The sequence below is a fragment of the Caenorhabditis elegans genome, chromosome III, assembly GCF_000002985.6.
Source record: "Caenorhabditis elegans chromosome III".
Lineage (NCBI taxonomy): Eukaryota > Metazoa > Nematoda > Chromadorea > Rhabditida > Rhabditidae > Caenorhabditis > Caenorhabditis elegans.
Genome location: NC_003281.10, coordinates 7,008,112 through 7,021,333, shown reverse-complemented (window position 1 = coordinate 7,021,333; position 13,222 = coordinate 7,008,112). Strand labels below are relative to the sequence as shown.

Sequence of the window (13,222 nt, the reverse complement as noted above, 5' to 3'; positions counted from 1 at the left end):
TACATCGTCTAATCAAAGGAGCGTCGACAAAGTATTAATTAATTTTTGGATTAAGTATTTAATGGGCCCGCAACGGTATCAGTAGACTCTTCACTGAAATAGGGTTACGGTAGCTCTTAAAGATTGAAGACTGCAAACTGAAGTTCCAATTACTCTCAAATTCCCTTAAAACTAATATAGAACCCTCATTTACTGAATTTCTGCAAACTTTCACTTTCTTTTCCGCCCCTGATACCTGAAAGAGGGTAACAGATAGGCGAGAGAAGTATTTCCAGAAAAAAAAACGATTGCCACACAATTTGATGTTCGATAGCAACAGACAAAGATACTGGTTACTGGAGAGTTTCAGAGAAATGCTAACTGGTTTGACGTCGTCGAAAAGTGATCGGAAAACAGGCGGAACCATTCGGAGAAGTAAACGGAAAATTGAAAATTATTGAGTGGTTCAGGACGTGACGATCTGATAAGGATGACTACTTAAACCATTGGATACACGCAAAGAAAGTTAATTTTTGGTTTTTAGTTTTATTTATTTGTTGATTTATCTAGAAATATATAATTTGTATAACTCGTCTTCATCTGTTTTATTCTATTATTTTGAGAAGTCCGCTAAAATCGGTTTGAGCGTTACGAGACCCACTGAAATTTTAAAGTGGGTCCCGCCACGGTGATTCAAGAAAATAACTTATTTTTAATTCCGCATGATTTTGAGACACATCGCATCAATTTTCAGAATGAGTAATACACTCATCTGGGCGGGGTCCGCCTCCATGCTTGTATGTGTCTTCGTGGCACTTTACACCATGATGGGTCTTCTTACTGACATCAAACAACTTCAATCTGATTTCGATGACGAGATGTTTGAATTCCGCGCCATTACTAAAGACACCTGGCAAAGGATCGTCACAAAACACACTTATCCAGGTGGCGTCGACGAAGAAACAATCGAATCTCATCCACCAACATTCGAGACTCTTTTCGGAACACGTAAGGCCCGTCAAGCTTATCCAGAACAATGTAACTGTGGACCAAAGTCTGAGGGATGCCCAGCAGGACCACCAGGGCCACCTGGAGAGGGTGGACAAAGTGGAGAGCCAGGACATGATGGAGATGATGGAAAGCCTGGTGCACCAGGAGTTATTGTTGCAATTACTCACGATATTCCAGGTATCTTTACTGTGTTATAGACTTGTTTTTAAATTGAGTAATTTCTAGGAGGATGTATTAAGTGCCCACCAGGACGTCCAGGACCACGAGGACCATCAGGACTTGTCGGACCAGCAGGACCAGCTGGAGATCAAGGAAGACACGGACCACCAGGACCAACAGGAGGACAAGGAGGACCAGGAGAGCAGGGAGACGCCGGTCGACCAGGGGCAGCTGGACGTCCAGGGCCACCAGGACCACGCGGAGAGCCAGGAACTGAGTATCGTCCAGGACAAGCCGGAAGAGCCGGACCACCAGGACCCCGTGGACCACCAGGACCAGAAGGAAATCCAGGAGGAGCTGGAGAAGATGGAAATCAAGGACCAGTTGGACATCCAGGAGTTCCAGGAAGACCAGGAATTCCAGGAAAGAGTGGAACATGCGGAGAGGTTTGTTTATGATATTTCATATTTCAAATTTCATTGTAATTTATTTCAGCACGGAGGCCCAGGAGAACCAGGACCAGACGCTGGATACTGTCCATGTCCAGGACGTAGCTACAAGGCCTAAACTCTTGAATTGTTCAATAAAACTTGTGTGCAATTAGATGGAATGATTTATAGAACAAACAACAGAAAGGCACTATATCGAAAAAATTACAACGATTCGTGAAAAGAAACATAGATGGGAAGAAAACTGGGTTCCATGAATTGGGAAACCCGTCAGGAATGACACAAATGCATAGGATTTTGAGATATTTGTAGAAAGGGAAATGCAAAACATATTATTGATTTATGTAATATGTCCAGTAAACGATATGGAATATTACAAAGAAGATGGGAAATGCAAAACGAGAGAATAGATCGACCTGAAATTTATTGGTTTTTAAAACGTTATCTGCAACACTATTAAATTATCGCTCAAATGCAAGAATCCAGAAATAGGGAAATATTTCTTACCTGGGCTGGTCTTACTTTTCCCCATGCTCCATTCTGTGGTTTGAATGGAATAGGAGGCATCGGAACCATTGATAGAAGAGGTATCCGTTGATCTACGTGACCATCCGATGGTCGATGATGAATGTTATTATTTTGATAGTTCTGCAATCAGAATTTTTGAAAAATAATTAGAACTTTTACTGAAATTCTATGCTTCCAAGCTAAGGAATAAATTGTTAATTAAATATATGAGTTGTTCCAATAAACCTGGATTTCTCTGTAAACTTCTAACTGATATCTCATGAACTTGACGAACATCGTGGCAAGACCCATCATAAAAACAGCTAACCCCTTTTTCCATGTTGGCCCACACCTATTCCATCTAGATAGCTCTTAAACAAAAGGAAATTCTTCAAAAATGTGTTAAGTATTTCATAATAATTGCAGCTACTACCAACATCATTTCCTTCCTCGTTTTTTTCTGAAAAAAGTCGCCGGAAATCATTATACGGCCATTTCACAAGTTTTGCAAACAAAAGAAATTACTACAAGAAGGTACAAACGAGAAATTCATTTTTGTTTAGAATTTTATTTTATTAAATCGTTCATTAGTTGGGTCTTGAAATTAAGTTAATGTTAATATAATTGTAAAAATCTAGAGAGGTAAGTTTAAAGGCGCATACAGGCTCCCCGTCACAATAAACTTCGCATTCATGTTTTTGAACATTAAAAGGCAGAAATAAAAACACATGTGCATCTATAAAGAAATCACGAAAAGTTCGGCCAATTTTTTACTTTAGGAATAATTATTAGTCAGTTGATGAGTCAGTGATTAGTGGTAATTCATGTTCAAACAAATGCCCAAAATACATTTATTTTTCTTTAACATCTTCTTTATCAGTTTACTTAACGGATATTCCGGTCAAAAAACTTTGATCTTTCCGATCCCCTTAACTAATCTATGTTCTGGTCAATAGCCTCGGCTATTCATTTCCTCTCAATTTATCAAAAATTCCGATGGAAGTAGAACCAAATTAAATTGTTTAAAAACACTGGCTTCTATCATCATTTTCTCTGGACAACTATATAAAATTTGGCAGTACATAATTCATGTAATTTTCTAATTTTCACTCCAAATATGATGAATTGGCAACATAGGTTCATCGTCCCTCTTGGTTTGAAACAAATGATGACGTGGAATAAGATATTGTAAGTTCAAAATTCAATTTTCGAAGCTTAAATTGTTACATCAAGGCAAGAAAAATAGATAAAGGAATTGACGGAAAAAAACACAAAACAGAAAGTTTTTGTAATTGAATTGGAAAGTTTTCTGGTGGAACCGAACGGAAATAGATGCCACATGATGATTTTTGACATTTTATTGCTTACTGTAGCTGACAACATTTGGTTTCAAGTGAAAAACAATGAATCAACATGCTACCGCAATAAATTAGTCATAAGTATATACTTATCTCAAAATTTTGAGTATTCTAATTTTATATTCTGCAAAGTCCCCTTCATTTTTTCCGGTAAAAAACAATAAAAAGTTCAAAAATAAAACAAATGTCTAGTTTTTCCAGTCAGCCGTCCCCTGCGTGGGTTTCAGTGGTCAAAAGAAGACAATATCTCCCATGGGATAGTCCATTTTGCGAACACTTTCCGGCATTTCACACGCGCCTCTGACATTCGAAAAATTTGAAAAGTTGTACAAACATATATACATATGAATTGATGAATGACGTGGAAATGAGTGGGTGGCTGAGATCAAACTACAAACAATTTTTGAATGATTTCATGATCTAGAAATATGAAATAAAAAACCTACTTTCATAGAGCTATCACGTCGATTCCTACTCTTTTTCCTGCTGGCTTCTCGTTTCAGCACACCATCACCTGAAAGTAATTCTAGTTTTATTAGATTGAATACTATAGATGTATAACATAGCTTGGCCGGCAAATACCTAGGCCACACTGTAGTGTCAGGGGTAAAAGGGGGAAGGAAGTCAAACTGAGAAACGATAAACTGAAGGCACGAAAACTCAATATATGATAACTGACATTACTATGAGATGGGGTAGCTCAGTACTAAACTTTGTACAAACTACCGATGAATTTAATATTTGCATTAAATGCACCATGTTTTCCACGCAATTTTTTGTACCTGCCACGAGACATAGTAGAAAATAAAAGGGAAAGATGATATGAGATGAACCAAATTTAGAAGCTTCCAACATCATTTTTCAAATAGAACTTACAGTAGTTAATAGCCCCTCTAACAAATTTCGGGTGACATTGAATTTCGAAAAATTCCTCTAGAATATAAGAAATTGTGAAAGTTTTTTTATGAATTGGTTATATTTTGAATAAAAATGCTACCTGTTTCATAATATTGAACCGGTGATGCAGCAGGTACACTTCGATTCCGCTTCATCAAATATCCAATTGCTGCGTACTCCAAAAGTGAGGCAAATACTGGAAAATTATATTTTAAACATTATTTATATCTAATAAAAACTTCAAACGTACCAATAAAAAAACAAACTCCAAGAAAAACATCAAGAGATTTTACGTATGAAACTTTTGGAAGGGAAGCATTGGTACTTGTCATCAGAGTTGTCATGGTTAACACAGTTGTTACTCCTGAAAAAGGAATTATATTTTCAAATATATCCCTTAGAATTCAGTACCAATAGCAACTCTAGCTTGAACTGCTTCTCGATTCAACCAAAATGACACCCATGATATCACGACAATCAGTGAAGATGGGAAATAGATCTGGAACGCGAGAATCTTTTCAGTTTTTTTAAAATCATATTTTAATGGCTTCCGGTGTTACATTCTAGAAATTCAATATACACGAGCATACTAATAACATCGAAATTCGTTTTTTAAATAATTGTTTCTAATATAAAAGATTCGAAAGTTTATAGATTTTATCGCCTAACTCACCTGAATTAAATAGAAACCAATATTCCGTTTGAACAAGAAATATGCAGTCAGTCGTGAATAATTTCCAGTTGACAAACTGATTGTTCTCTCAATATGCTTGTGTTCTCCAATTGTGAAATGTGCCAAATGCACATTTTCATCAATTGTCACGGCATTCGTACCGTGCCAATGGTAGATAATGTCCTTGGTTGAGTAGCCGTAGCTCTGAAGTTTATTGCCAACATTTCGAGAATTATTAAAATTGGGGTTTTTCGGCCATTTTCATTCTATTGATATATTGAAAACATTTTGCTACTCTACGTTCCAAATTCGAACATAAAATTTAAGTTATTACAACTTAAAATACTTAAATCTTCGATTTAGTTATTTTTTTCACCGGAATATGTATTCTACTTACCTCAACCTCAAGTGCACATTCTTGACGATCCAATGGGAACTGAAAATTGGGTTTTTATTAGTATTTTTATTTGGCGGAAATTTCTAATAAAGTCTAGTTTGTGTTGTGTTGACTATTCACTACAAAGTGTGTCGTTAAAAAGGTCAAAAATCTGAAGTTGTTGCTTTTTAAATATACAGAGGGAGGTTGAAGAGGCAGTAAACGGAAATCCGAAAGTTTTGAAATGTAAAACTTTGTGTTTTGAACTGCAGTAATACATATGGTTATTATAGTAATTAGAATTAAAATTTCGATGATTTCTTTAAAGCATCCCGGAGCTTAAAAATTTTCACTGGAATTTTCTGAGATTATGAGAAAATTTTTTTTTTAAACTTCAAGATTTTCAGAAAAATATATTCTCAAACTTTTTGTCAAATTGCATTTCCATTAAATAAAAAAAACCAACCGTATGCAAACTCATTGGACAGTTTGCTGTAACTGTTAATCGAATACTTCTCAATACATTTCCATGGTTGTCTATCCTCAGAAATGAATTATGTGATGTCGCCTCGTGGAAAAAAGATTTTTTCTCATTTGGAAAAAATGTGTCAGGTGTCCAAATTGTCTTGACCATATCGATTCCGATGGTCAACGAATCTTCAACATCAGACTCCCATGCTAATCGTGGATCTTTCCAGATTTGCCGAAGGTATAGATCAAGTGTATAATCCTGAAAAATAGGATGCTATTCGTAACAGTATGTGCTAGATATAACACTTACCATCGACACTTCTGAAACTGCACTAATTGTGGTCACATGTGCAGTGATGTTCACTTCTATAGGCGGACCTGAAATTTTTTAGAGTGAAACTTTTTATTTTCGTGCCTGCGAAATACTTTTTTTCCACCGAAACTTAAATAATTTCCGCTCATTTCCTCATCTATTTCCATCAAAAAACGTTTTCAACATGACGTCACAAAGGATTCTAAAAGGCGTGAAATTTTGTGTGCCGGTCATAAATATGACCCCTACTCTTTCACTTCTTTTTTGGGAACAAAACTTCCAAAAACTTTTTTCAACTTTTTCATTTTTTTTCCTTCTCTTCATCTGCTACCGCCACCGCCATCACCAAAAATCGAGAGAAATAGATGAATGAAAAACTGGCCCCAAAAAAAGAGAAATGGAATTCAATTTTATCATCGCTCGAAAGAAGAAGCCGCCCCGTCAAAAAGTTTTCAACATTTTTTTTGTGTGCGTTCCGTAAATTGGAAGAGTTTTGCTCAGGAGCCAAATGGAGTGGGAAAAGGGAGAAAAAGTTAAGAAAAAAAGGATAAAGAATCAGAGAAAAAAAGAGAAAAATCTAGTTGTACTTTTGGGGAGTTCGAACAATATTCAAAATAAATATTTTTTAATCTAATTCTGTAAAACTATTTCAAAAATTGAAAACGTAATAAACTGGTCCTCTTCTCTAAAAAATGAATCGATTACCGCTCTATTTCAAAGTAATACATTTAACTTACCTCCATAATTAGGCCGAATTCTCCGATCATGACTTGCTATCAATTTATCCAATAACCTTGTCACATTGTTTTCCAAATTTTCGTTACTTTCGCCCCTGAAATTGTATTCTTCATTTTCAATAAACGTCTCTTATTATTTCAAATTTCCATTTCACTTCTCGTCATTCCGATATGTTCATCATCAATTTTTCTCCGTTGTTTCCCTTCCATTCCGAGAAACTAAACGGAGAGGCGAAATCCGAGTCAAATGTATCAAAATGTGACATGACATTCGGAATAACAGACTTGAAATGAAAACAAGAGACATGTTTGGAAAGAGACAAGAGTCAAGGTATCTCATTTCTCAGAAGACGAGAAAAAGAGGTCATCTTAAATATGAGACTGAAGTGCTTTCAGTTCGTATCTGGTACAGGATGACGCTAATTGGAAATGCCAGAAATCAAAAAATGTTAAGATGAATACATGAGTTAATAGGTCAAGAAGACTCAGAAAGTTCAAAATATTTTATAAAAATTTAGAAACCAACAGTTGTCAGCGATCGTGATAATTCAAAGAAAAACAGTACGTTATGTATCCTGTAAGTAAGAGTTTAATGGTTGCGCATCTTCAGGCGCATATATCTGTCTATGTACTGTCTATTCGACACCATTTTGATAGATAATCAATAGTACTGTGTTTGCTCGCTGATATGGCTCCAAAAGGCCTACGTAAGTGCCCTTGTATGGGAATCTAACTTCTTGAAACTCATCCCAATTCTCTGATACTGTAATTGCTCATTTTGGCTGCAAGTCTAGCACAAATCCGAATGTTTTTAAATCTCACTTTTCTGATCCCTTATAGTCGTTCCCTATATTATTTCCTCGTGACCTTTCGCCCACCACCCTCAAAATCTTTTTTGCAACACTCTCCACACAGAAGCTCAACTTCTTCTTCTTCTAGTACACCGAAAAATCAAGTTTCCGCAAATTTCTTTGTGTTGGTGACACCTATGTATGTGCGCACTTCCTTCTTTTTCGGTTCGAGGGTGCATAACTGATACTCTTGTGAGTGAGGGAAGAACTTCTTTCGGGGATATTTTTTGGATTCAAAGCACAATATTATTTAACTAGAAGCTTTGCAGATTGAGGTCAAAGCAGAGACCAAAGATATATTTTGACGTGCCGATGTTCAAATTTTAATGCTGCTTTTCCGTGAATGCGACACCCTGATCATTCCTAATTGGAAACCAGTTTAGGGTAGCTGAAATTTCAAAAAATCAGTGATAAGTTGTATTTACAAATATTAAACGCAAAGCTTCCCTTTCAAAGTTTTGCCTACAAAAAGACCACCTAGTGAAAGAAAAATTGAGGAGACCTGATTTAATTCAATTTATTGGAGATGTGTCTCCCTACTCAAAGTTTCTAGCAAAAACTTGTTGGCATTGCAGAGATGAGTATTTTACAAATTATTAGCTTCGTTGTCTACTATGCATAAAGGGAACATAATAGAAACAAATATAGATTTCGGAAAACAAAAATGCACAAAATATATCGAGCTATTTAGGTGAGTAAGACGTCATTATGACCAGAATTTGTATGGGTTTTGACAAAAAATGTGTGACGAATTTAGAGTTTTCTAATCTTAATTTTTTATGAACATCACTCTCTAATCAAGCCTACTGCGTTTGCGGCTACGTACCGCATACTTATAAATCGACAATGTTTCGCGTGTACTTTGGCAGTCGTAAGTTGTCCTGAAGGCAGATAGGCCATTTGATACCAATTCAACTGAACCTTGATCTGAGACCTAGGAACTTCAGAACAATCATAACTATGAGCTGAGGCACTTATTGAAGAATCACTGGACATTCGTTTCTGTTTTGTTGAGTTCATGAAACTCTTAGGTAAGTACAACCAAATTAGACATTCCTAGTGAACTATTTCCGTCGTCACACTTTCTTGAACCTTTCTACCCTATCCTAATTGTATTTTTTGTCTCTCTGTTTCTCTTTCAGATCTGAAGCTTCTTCTTCTGCTCCTTCTTCTCACATCTCTCTTCTCATACACTTTCCCATTGGTCTGCTCATTGAGCACCTCTAATTGCGTGCAAATCCCTCCATCCGACTCTTCTTCGTTTTCTTATTTCTACGCTGAACTCCCAAGAGTTGAGTGTATGTGAGTGGAAGACAGAAGAAGACAGAAGACACAAAGACAAGTAAAAGGAGAAGACTAGCAGCTCCCATCACCACGTCATCACAGAAACAAACGAAGTCGTTCCAAAAGAACTATTATCCTTCCAATGTTAGTGTTGAGCCTCTCATTTTGAGTTTTTGGTCTGAACTTTTTACTTTAGTCTTTGGACTGGCTATCAGGTAAACCAAGGCTTCTAGTGAATGTAAAACCTCCCAATATAACTTTTTAAAATATAATTTAATGAAAATGAAAGGTTTTCATGACTATTATAGGATAAATCTGAGGGGTCAAAGTATTGAATTCAAATTCACAGATTCATGGGACATCTCCTCGAAGATTTTGGCACAGAAACATTTAATAGAAGCCAGTTTTGATCGAGTATGGACGCCAGAAAGAACTACACAATTATGATAGATACCATGATAAGACATTCGAGCCGATTGAGCTCATGAGCATGAGCCTCTCACTGGCCCTCCACACCTTGTGTAGTGCTCTTAACCTAAAATAAGTAGACAAGTAAGTGTGTGACCATATGCCTACCTTCCATGGAAGGCAGTATATTATCTGATGCCTATTAAATTAATTTTAGTCAAATCAGATCCTTCCTCGTCCCCCAATCATAAGATCCCCATGTTTTTATATCCATCACAATATGTAGGTCATAACAAAATAACGAATAGTATGTTTAGAGTACAAAAAGAAAGAGCCGAAGGCATGTTAGAAAAGTGTTTTATCGTTTTCATATGCCATTTGCTGCCCCATCTTCTCTCAATAGGTTATATGACTTTATCCCGTTCCCCCTCTTTCCACCTGCTCCTTCAATATTTGCCGCCGCTTCAATCAGACTTAGCTTACAAAGCAAAAAGTATACAATTAAAGTGATGAGCGTGAAAAGAGTCAAGACTTACTATGATATGAAAATGAAGAAAGGGGGAGCGAAATTCATAAATTATTCATGAGATTTTGTGTGTGGTGTAACTTGAATATGAGTAAGGCAAAAAGTTGGAAATTCAATTTATGAAGTCTGGATTCAGAGCACTAGAGAGCATTATAAAAATATCTAGTGTTAAAATAAATACAAAGCAAGCTACGCATGCCCTTTACTGAGATGATAAAGACAAACAAAAATCAGACAGGTAAGGCAGGCACGTAGGCCCTTAAATACTTGCCTACCTACAATGAAAACGGAGTAGTCCCTTCCCAAAAGTAACCAATACTTTTTATCCCACCACACCGTTTTTCTCACATTTCCTTCTAGAAGTTTTTCAGGTCTACATCCTCCCTTTGTAAATTTAAAAGAGTGTGTCCTCTCCAACTACTTCGAGCCTTCTTTCCACCCTCAAAACCTCAAAACCTTCTTTTATTTCTTCGATTCGACGGCTTGGGTTGTCATCCCGATTTGGCTCAACCACCCTCTCCCAGTTTTTGAGCCAAATGTGAATCAGCCCACCCGAGCACACATGGGCTCGGCTTCTCCAAGAATGAGCCATAGAAGATTCGATTATTAGTACTATATATTTTATTTGTTTAATGATGGCACACACACACACACACACACACACACACACACACACACACACACACACACACACACACACACACACACACACACACACACACACACACACACACACACACACACACACACACACATATCTAGAAAAAAACAAAACGGAAAATAAACAAATTCTACTCCATTTTTTCAGTCCTTTCAGCCGGGGCCGCTTCCAGATGCCGAGAAAATTTTCTCTATTTTTTCATCAAATGACTGGACTTGTTTTGACACATTTTTCTTTTCTCTATAAGGGATGAGAGCACCGGATGGACGTGAAAAGATGACAGAGAGAGAGAGAGAGGCCACACAGCAAAACCTCATTATTTTGATGAGTGTGAAAATTTAAGGAAATTTAAGAAAAAAACACAAACATTTTATGGTGGTTTTGATTTAATGCTAAAAATCTAACTTTTTACAGTTCTGACTGACCATGCCTACCTGCCTACGTACCTACCCACCGCCTAAATAACGTGAAATCAGAAGTCTGGTGTTTGTAGACTCTCCTTGTGTGAGTTTAAAAAACAGTGCTCGATATTTTCTGGGCTCAGTGACTCAATTTATTTTAGTTGGCAGTAGGCAAGAGGTAGACGCATGTCGCCTTAAAGGCAGTTATAGATAGCCATTTTATACCTGCATATAAACGATGTCCTAATAATGCGTAGGCTTATGTCAAACCTGTCAAAAGTACACGAAAAAAAGTTCCAAAGTTCAATTTGAAATTCACACGTTAGACCTTCTAAAAAAAGTGACAACTGTGTCTCAATAACCAAGAACCGAAACTTTAAAACAAACATAATAGTGTCTGGACAATATCCCACAGAAGATGAACAAAATAATAAACAAATTGTGTGTCTGTCTATCGGACCCTTCAACTTTCAGCTATTGTTAGTCATAAGAATAAGAAAGAGGTTGTTTTGTTTTTTGTCTAAAATAAGATAAATGACCCACCACAAAGAGGTGTCCCTGAGGGGATAACGACTTGTTAAAGAGGAAAGATGTTCGGAAAACAGACAAAAAAGGAAAGTACTTACCCTAAAGTAGGTTCTGTGCTCGCTTGTGGTGCGTATTCGATAAGTTTGTCACTTTTCATGAGCTGAAAATGTTTTAATAATTTCGTGAATTGTTTCTGATAATTTAGATTGTCAGTCAATCTAAAATAATTTCAGTTATAGCAAGAGATCTAGTTAATTCAACCTATTTCTTGCATGACATCTTCTAAACAAATTGACGTTTGTAGAAAGATATATCCTACTTCACTTGATCTCATGTGTATGGAAAAACGAGTACCTATTTCAAATGTGACTTCCAATCAAACGTAAAAATAAATTTACAGGTGATACAAATTCCAATCGTGTTCCAATACCGTACCCTACCTACCGGTGGATGTTCTGTTGTCACATAACCAATGAGTAGTGACCATAATAGCCACGTCATCATATCTTCTGTCACCAATATGAGTAGACACACTCAATGATGGTGATGGTGGTGATGGTGTTGGGCTCCTCGGGAGCCAGAAGAAGGGGTCGAAGCGTATGTGTGTGCATGTGCTCCGCGCCACCGAGAGCACCCGTCCGAAGCTCCGCCCATTTCTTTTCTGCTCCTTCTTTTTTCAACCGGAAAACATGAGAGGAGAGGGCGGTCTTGTGTGTTTCTGTGTCCGACGATGGTGGCGGTAGAAGAAGTTGAAGACACGAGTATGACGTCCTCTTCTGAATTCCGCGTGTAAATTTTTCGAAATTCTGGAAGTTGTTGGAAGCAAAAAAAGGGTTATTATCTCTGCAGGAGCATGATGGTTGAGAAGAAAAGAAAAGACAATAAAGGTGAAAAGTCAGTGCAAGAAAAACAATGTAAGAGAATGACCTTTGTTTCTTATATAGTAGGACGTCACTGAATTTTTGTACATCCAACATCACTCCAATTGTAAAAAGTTTGTATTGGAAAATTTAAAAAATTGATGAAAAATCAATTCAATTTTGAAAATGTATCGGAAAAATCCCCCAAGAAACAAAGTTTTCAATAAAAGAAAATTATTAGATTCTGATTCTTTTCCAAACAAAATTTGGCTATGTGACCATAAAACATAACAAACCAAAGTATCAGTCTTCAGAAACTCATATTCTCAAGACGAAAAATTATCCTAGAACGTAGTCTAGTTTTCAAGAATCCGAAATAGAACGGCAGTTCTGCTTCACAAAACACGAACAATATGCCAATTGTTCAAACAAAAAGGTAGTTTTCTAAATTCAGTGTCAGTTTCGCACGTCCCACAAGATCAACAAGTCATCAGAGAGAATAACCTGTCAAGTTTATATTTATATTGTGCTGCAGTTGCAATATAAGCGAATATTCAGAACTTCTTTTTGAATAATTTTCTGTTACACTTTCAAATTGATCACTTTCCAAACTTTCAGAATAACATGGAACATTCGAGTTAAGAAAACTGTTGAAATTTGGCAATTTCCGAGAAAGCGGCTGCAAATTCATATATTTGTGGCCAAAGTTATTCTGTTATAAATGATCCTCATAAGGAAGTGTCTTCTGAAATGCATGTTCCTTTTTTTTCGTT

At 36.6% G+C, this 13,222-nt stretch overlaps 2 protein-coding genes and 3 non-coding genes across 6 annotated transcripts; 2 read left to right on the top strand and 3 right to left on the bottom strand.

The window, feature by feature from the left end:
* Positions 1 to 346: 346 nt before the first annotated feature.
* F11H8.6 lies at positions 347 to 495 on the top strand. The gene has a single exon (NR_052428.1). It is a non-coding gene; the product is annotated as an Unclassified non-coding RNA F11H8.6 (non-coding RNA).
* Positions 347 to 495, bottom strand: F11H8.5. Its single transcript, NR_052427.1, has one exon. It is a non-coding gene; the product is annotated as an Unclassified non-coding RNA F11H8.5 (non-coding RNA).
* A 238-nt stretch (positions 496 to 733) lies between these two features.
* On the top strand, positions 734 to 1,751 carry col-8 (Cuticle collagen 8). The gene is made up of 3 exons (NM_001382906.2): positions 734 to 1,167; positions 1,216 to 1,595; positions 1,645 to 1,751. Exons 1-3 carry the CDS (start codon positions 735 to 737, stop codon positions 1,714 to 1,716), a joined length of 885 nt encoding a protein of 294 aa, NP_001370389.1. The 5' UTR covers position 734; the 3' UTR covers positions 1,717 to 1,751.
* lgc-38 (Gamma-aminobutyric acid receptor subunit beta) lies at positions 1,750 to 12,198 on the bottom strand. Of its 2 annotated transcripts, NM_001368434.4 has the most exons (14): positions 12,034 to 12,172; positions 11,688 to 11,749; positions 6,931 to 7,025; positions 6,191 to 6,258; positions 5,876 to 6,139; positions 5,431 to 5,469; positions 5,034 to 5,237; positions 4,772 to 4,859; positions 4,611 to 4,724; positions 4,461 to 4,556; positions 4,340 to 4,396; positions 3,910 to 3,977; positions 2,106 to 2,246; positions 1,750 to 2,014 (listed from the first exon to the last, which is right to left on the bottom strand). In NM_001368434.4, exons 1-14 carry the CDS (start codon positions 12,091 to 12,093, stop codon positions 1,931 to 1,933), a joined length of 1,440 nt encoding a protein of 479 aa, NP_001355511.1. In that variant the 5' UTR covers positions 12,094 to 12,172; the 3' UTR covers positions 1,750 to 1,930. The 2 variants fall into 2 exon arrangements, with proteins under 2 accessions (NP_001355511.1, NP_498532.4); NM_066131.8 differs by lacking the exon at positions 4,340 to 4,396 and having other exon boundaries at positions 12,034 to 12,198.
* F11H8.7 lies at positions 8,932 to 9,080 on the bottom strand. The gene has a single exon (NR_052426.1). It is a non-coding gene; the product is annotated as an Unclassified non-coding RNA F11H8.7 (non-coding RNA).
* Positions 12,199 to 13,222: the final 1,024 nt, after the last annotated feature.

What these genes read in the sequence shown, in the direction of transcription:
- col-8 (NM_001382906.2), top strand. Translation starts at nt 735, where the DNA reads ATGAGTAATACACTCATCTGGGCGGGGTCCGCCTCCATGCTTGTATGT. An exon ending in AATTACTCACGATATTCCAG is followed by an intron (nt 1,168 to 1,215) that starts GTATCTTTACTG and finishes AGTAATTTCTAG; the next exon opens with GAGGATGTATTAAGTGCCCA. An exon ending in AGAGTGGAACATGCGGAGAG is followed by an intron (nt 1,596 to 1,644) that starts GTTTGTTTATGA and finishes AATTTATTTCAG; the next exon opens with CACGGAGGCCCAGGAGAACC.
- lgc-38 (NM_001368434.4), bottom strand. Translation starts at nt 12,093, where the DNA reads ATGATGACGTGGCTATTATGGTCACTACTCATTGGTTATGTGACAACA. An exon ending in AATTCGGCCTAATTATGGAG is followed by an intron (nt 6,259 to 6,930) that starts GTAAGTTAAATG and finishes AAAAAATTTCAG; the next exon opens with GTCCGCCTATAGAAGTGAAC. An exon ending in AATGTGCACTTGAGGTTGAG is followed by an intron (nt 5,238 to 5,430) that starts GTAAGTAGAATA and finishes AATAAACTTCAG; the next exon opens with AGCTACGGCTACTCAACCAA.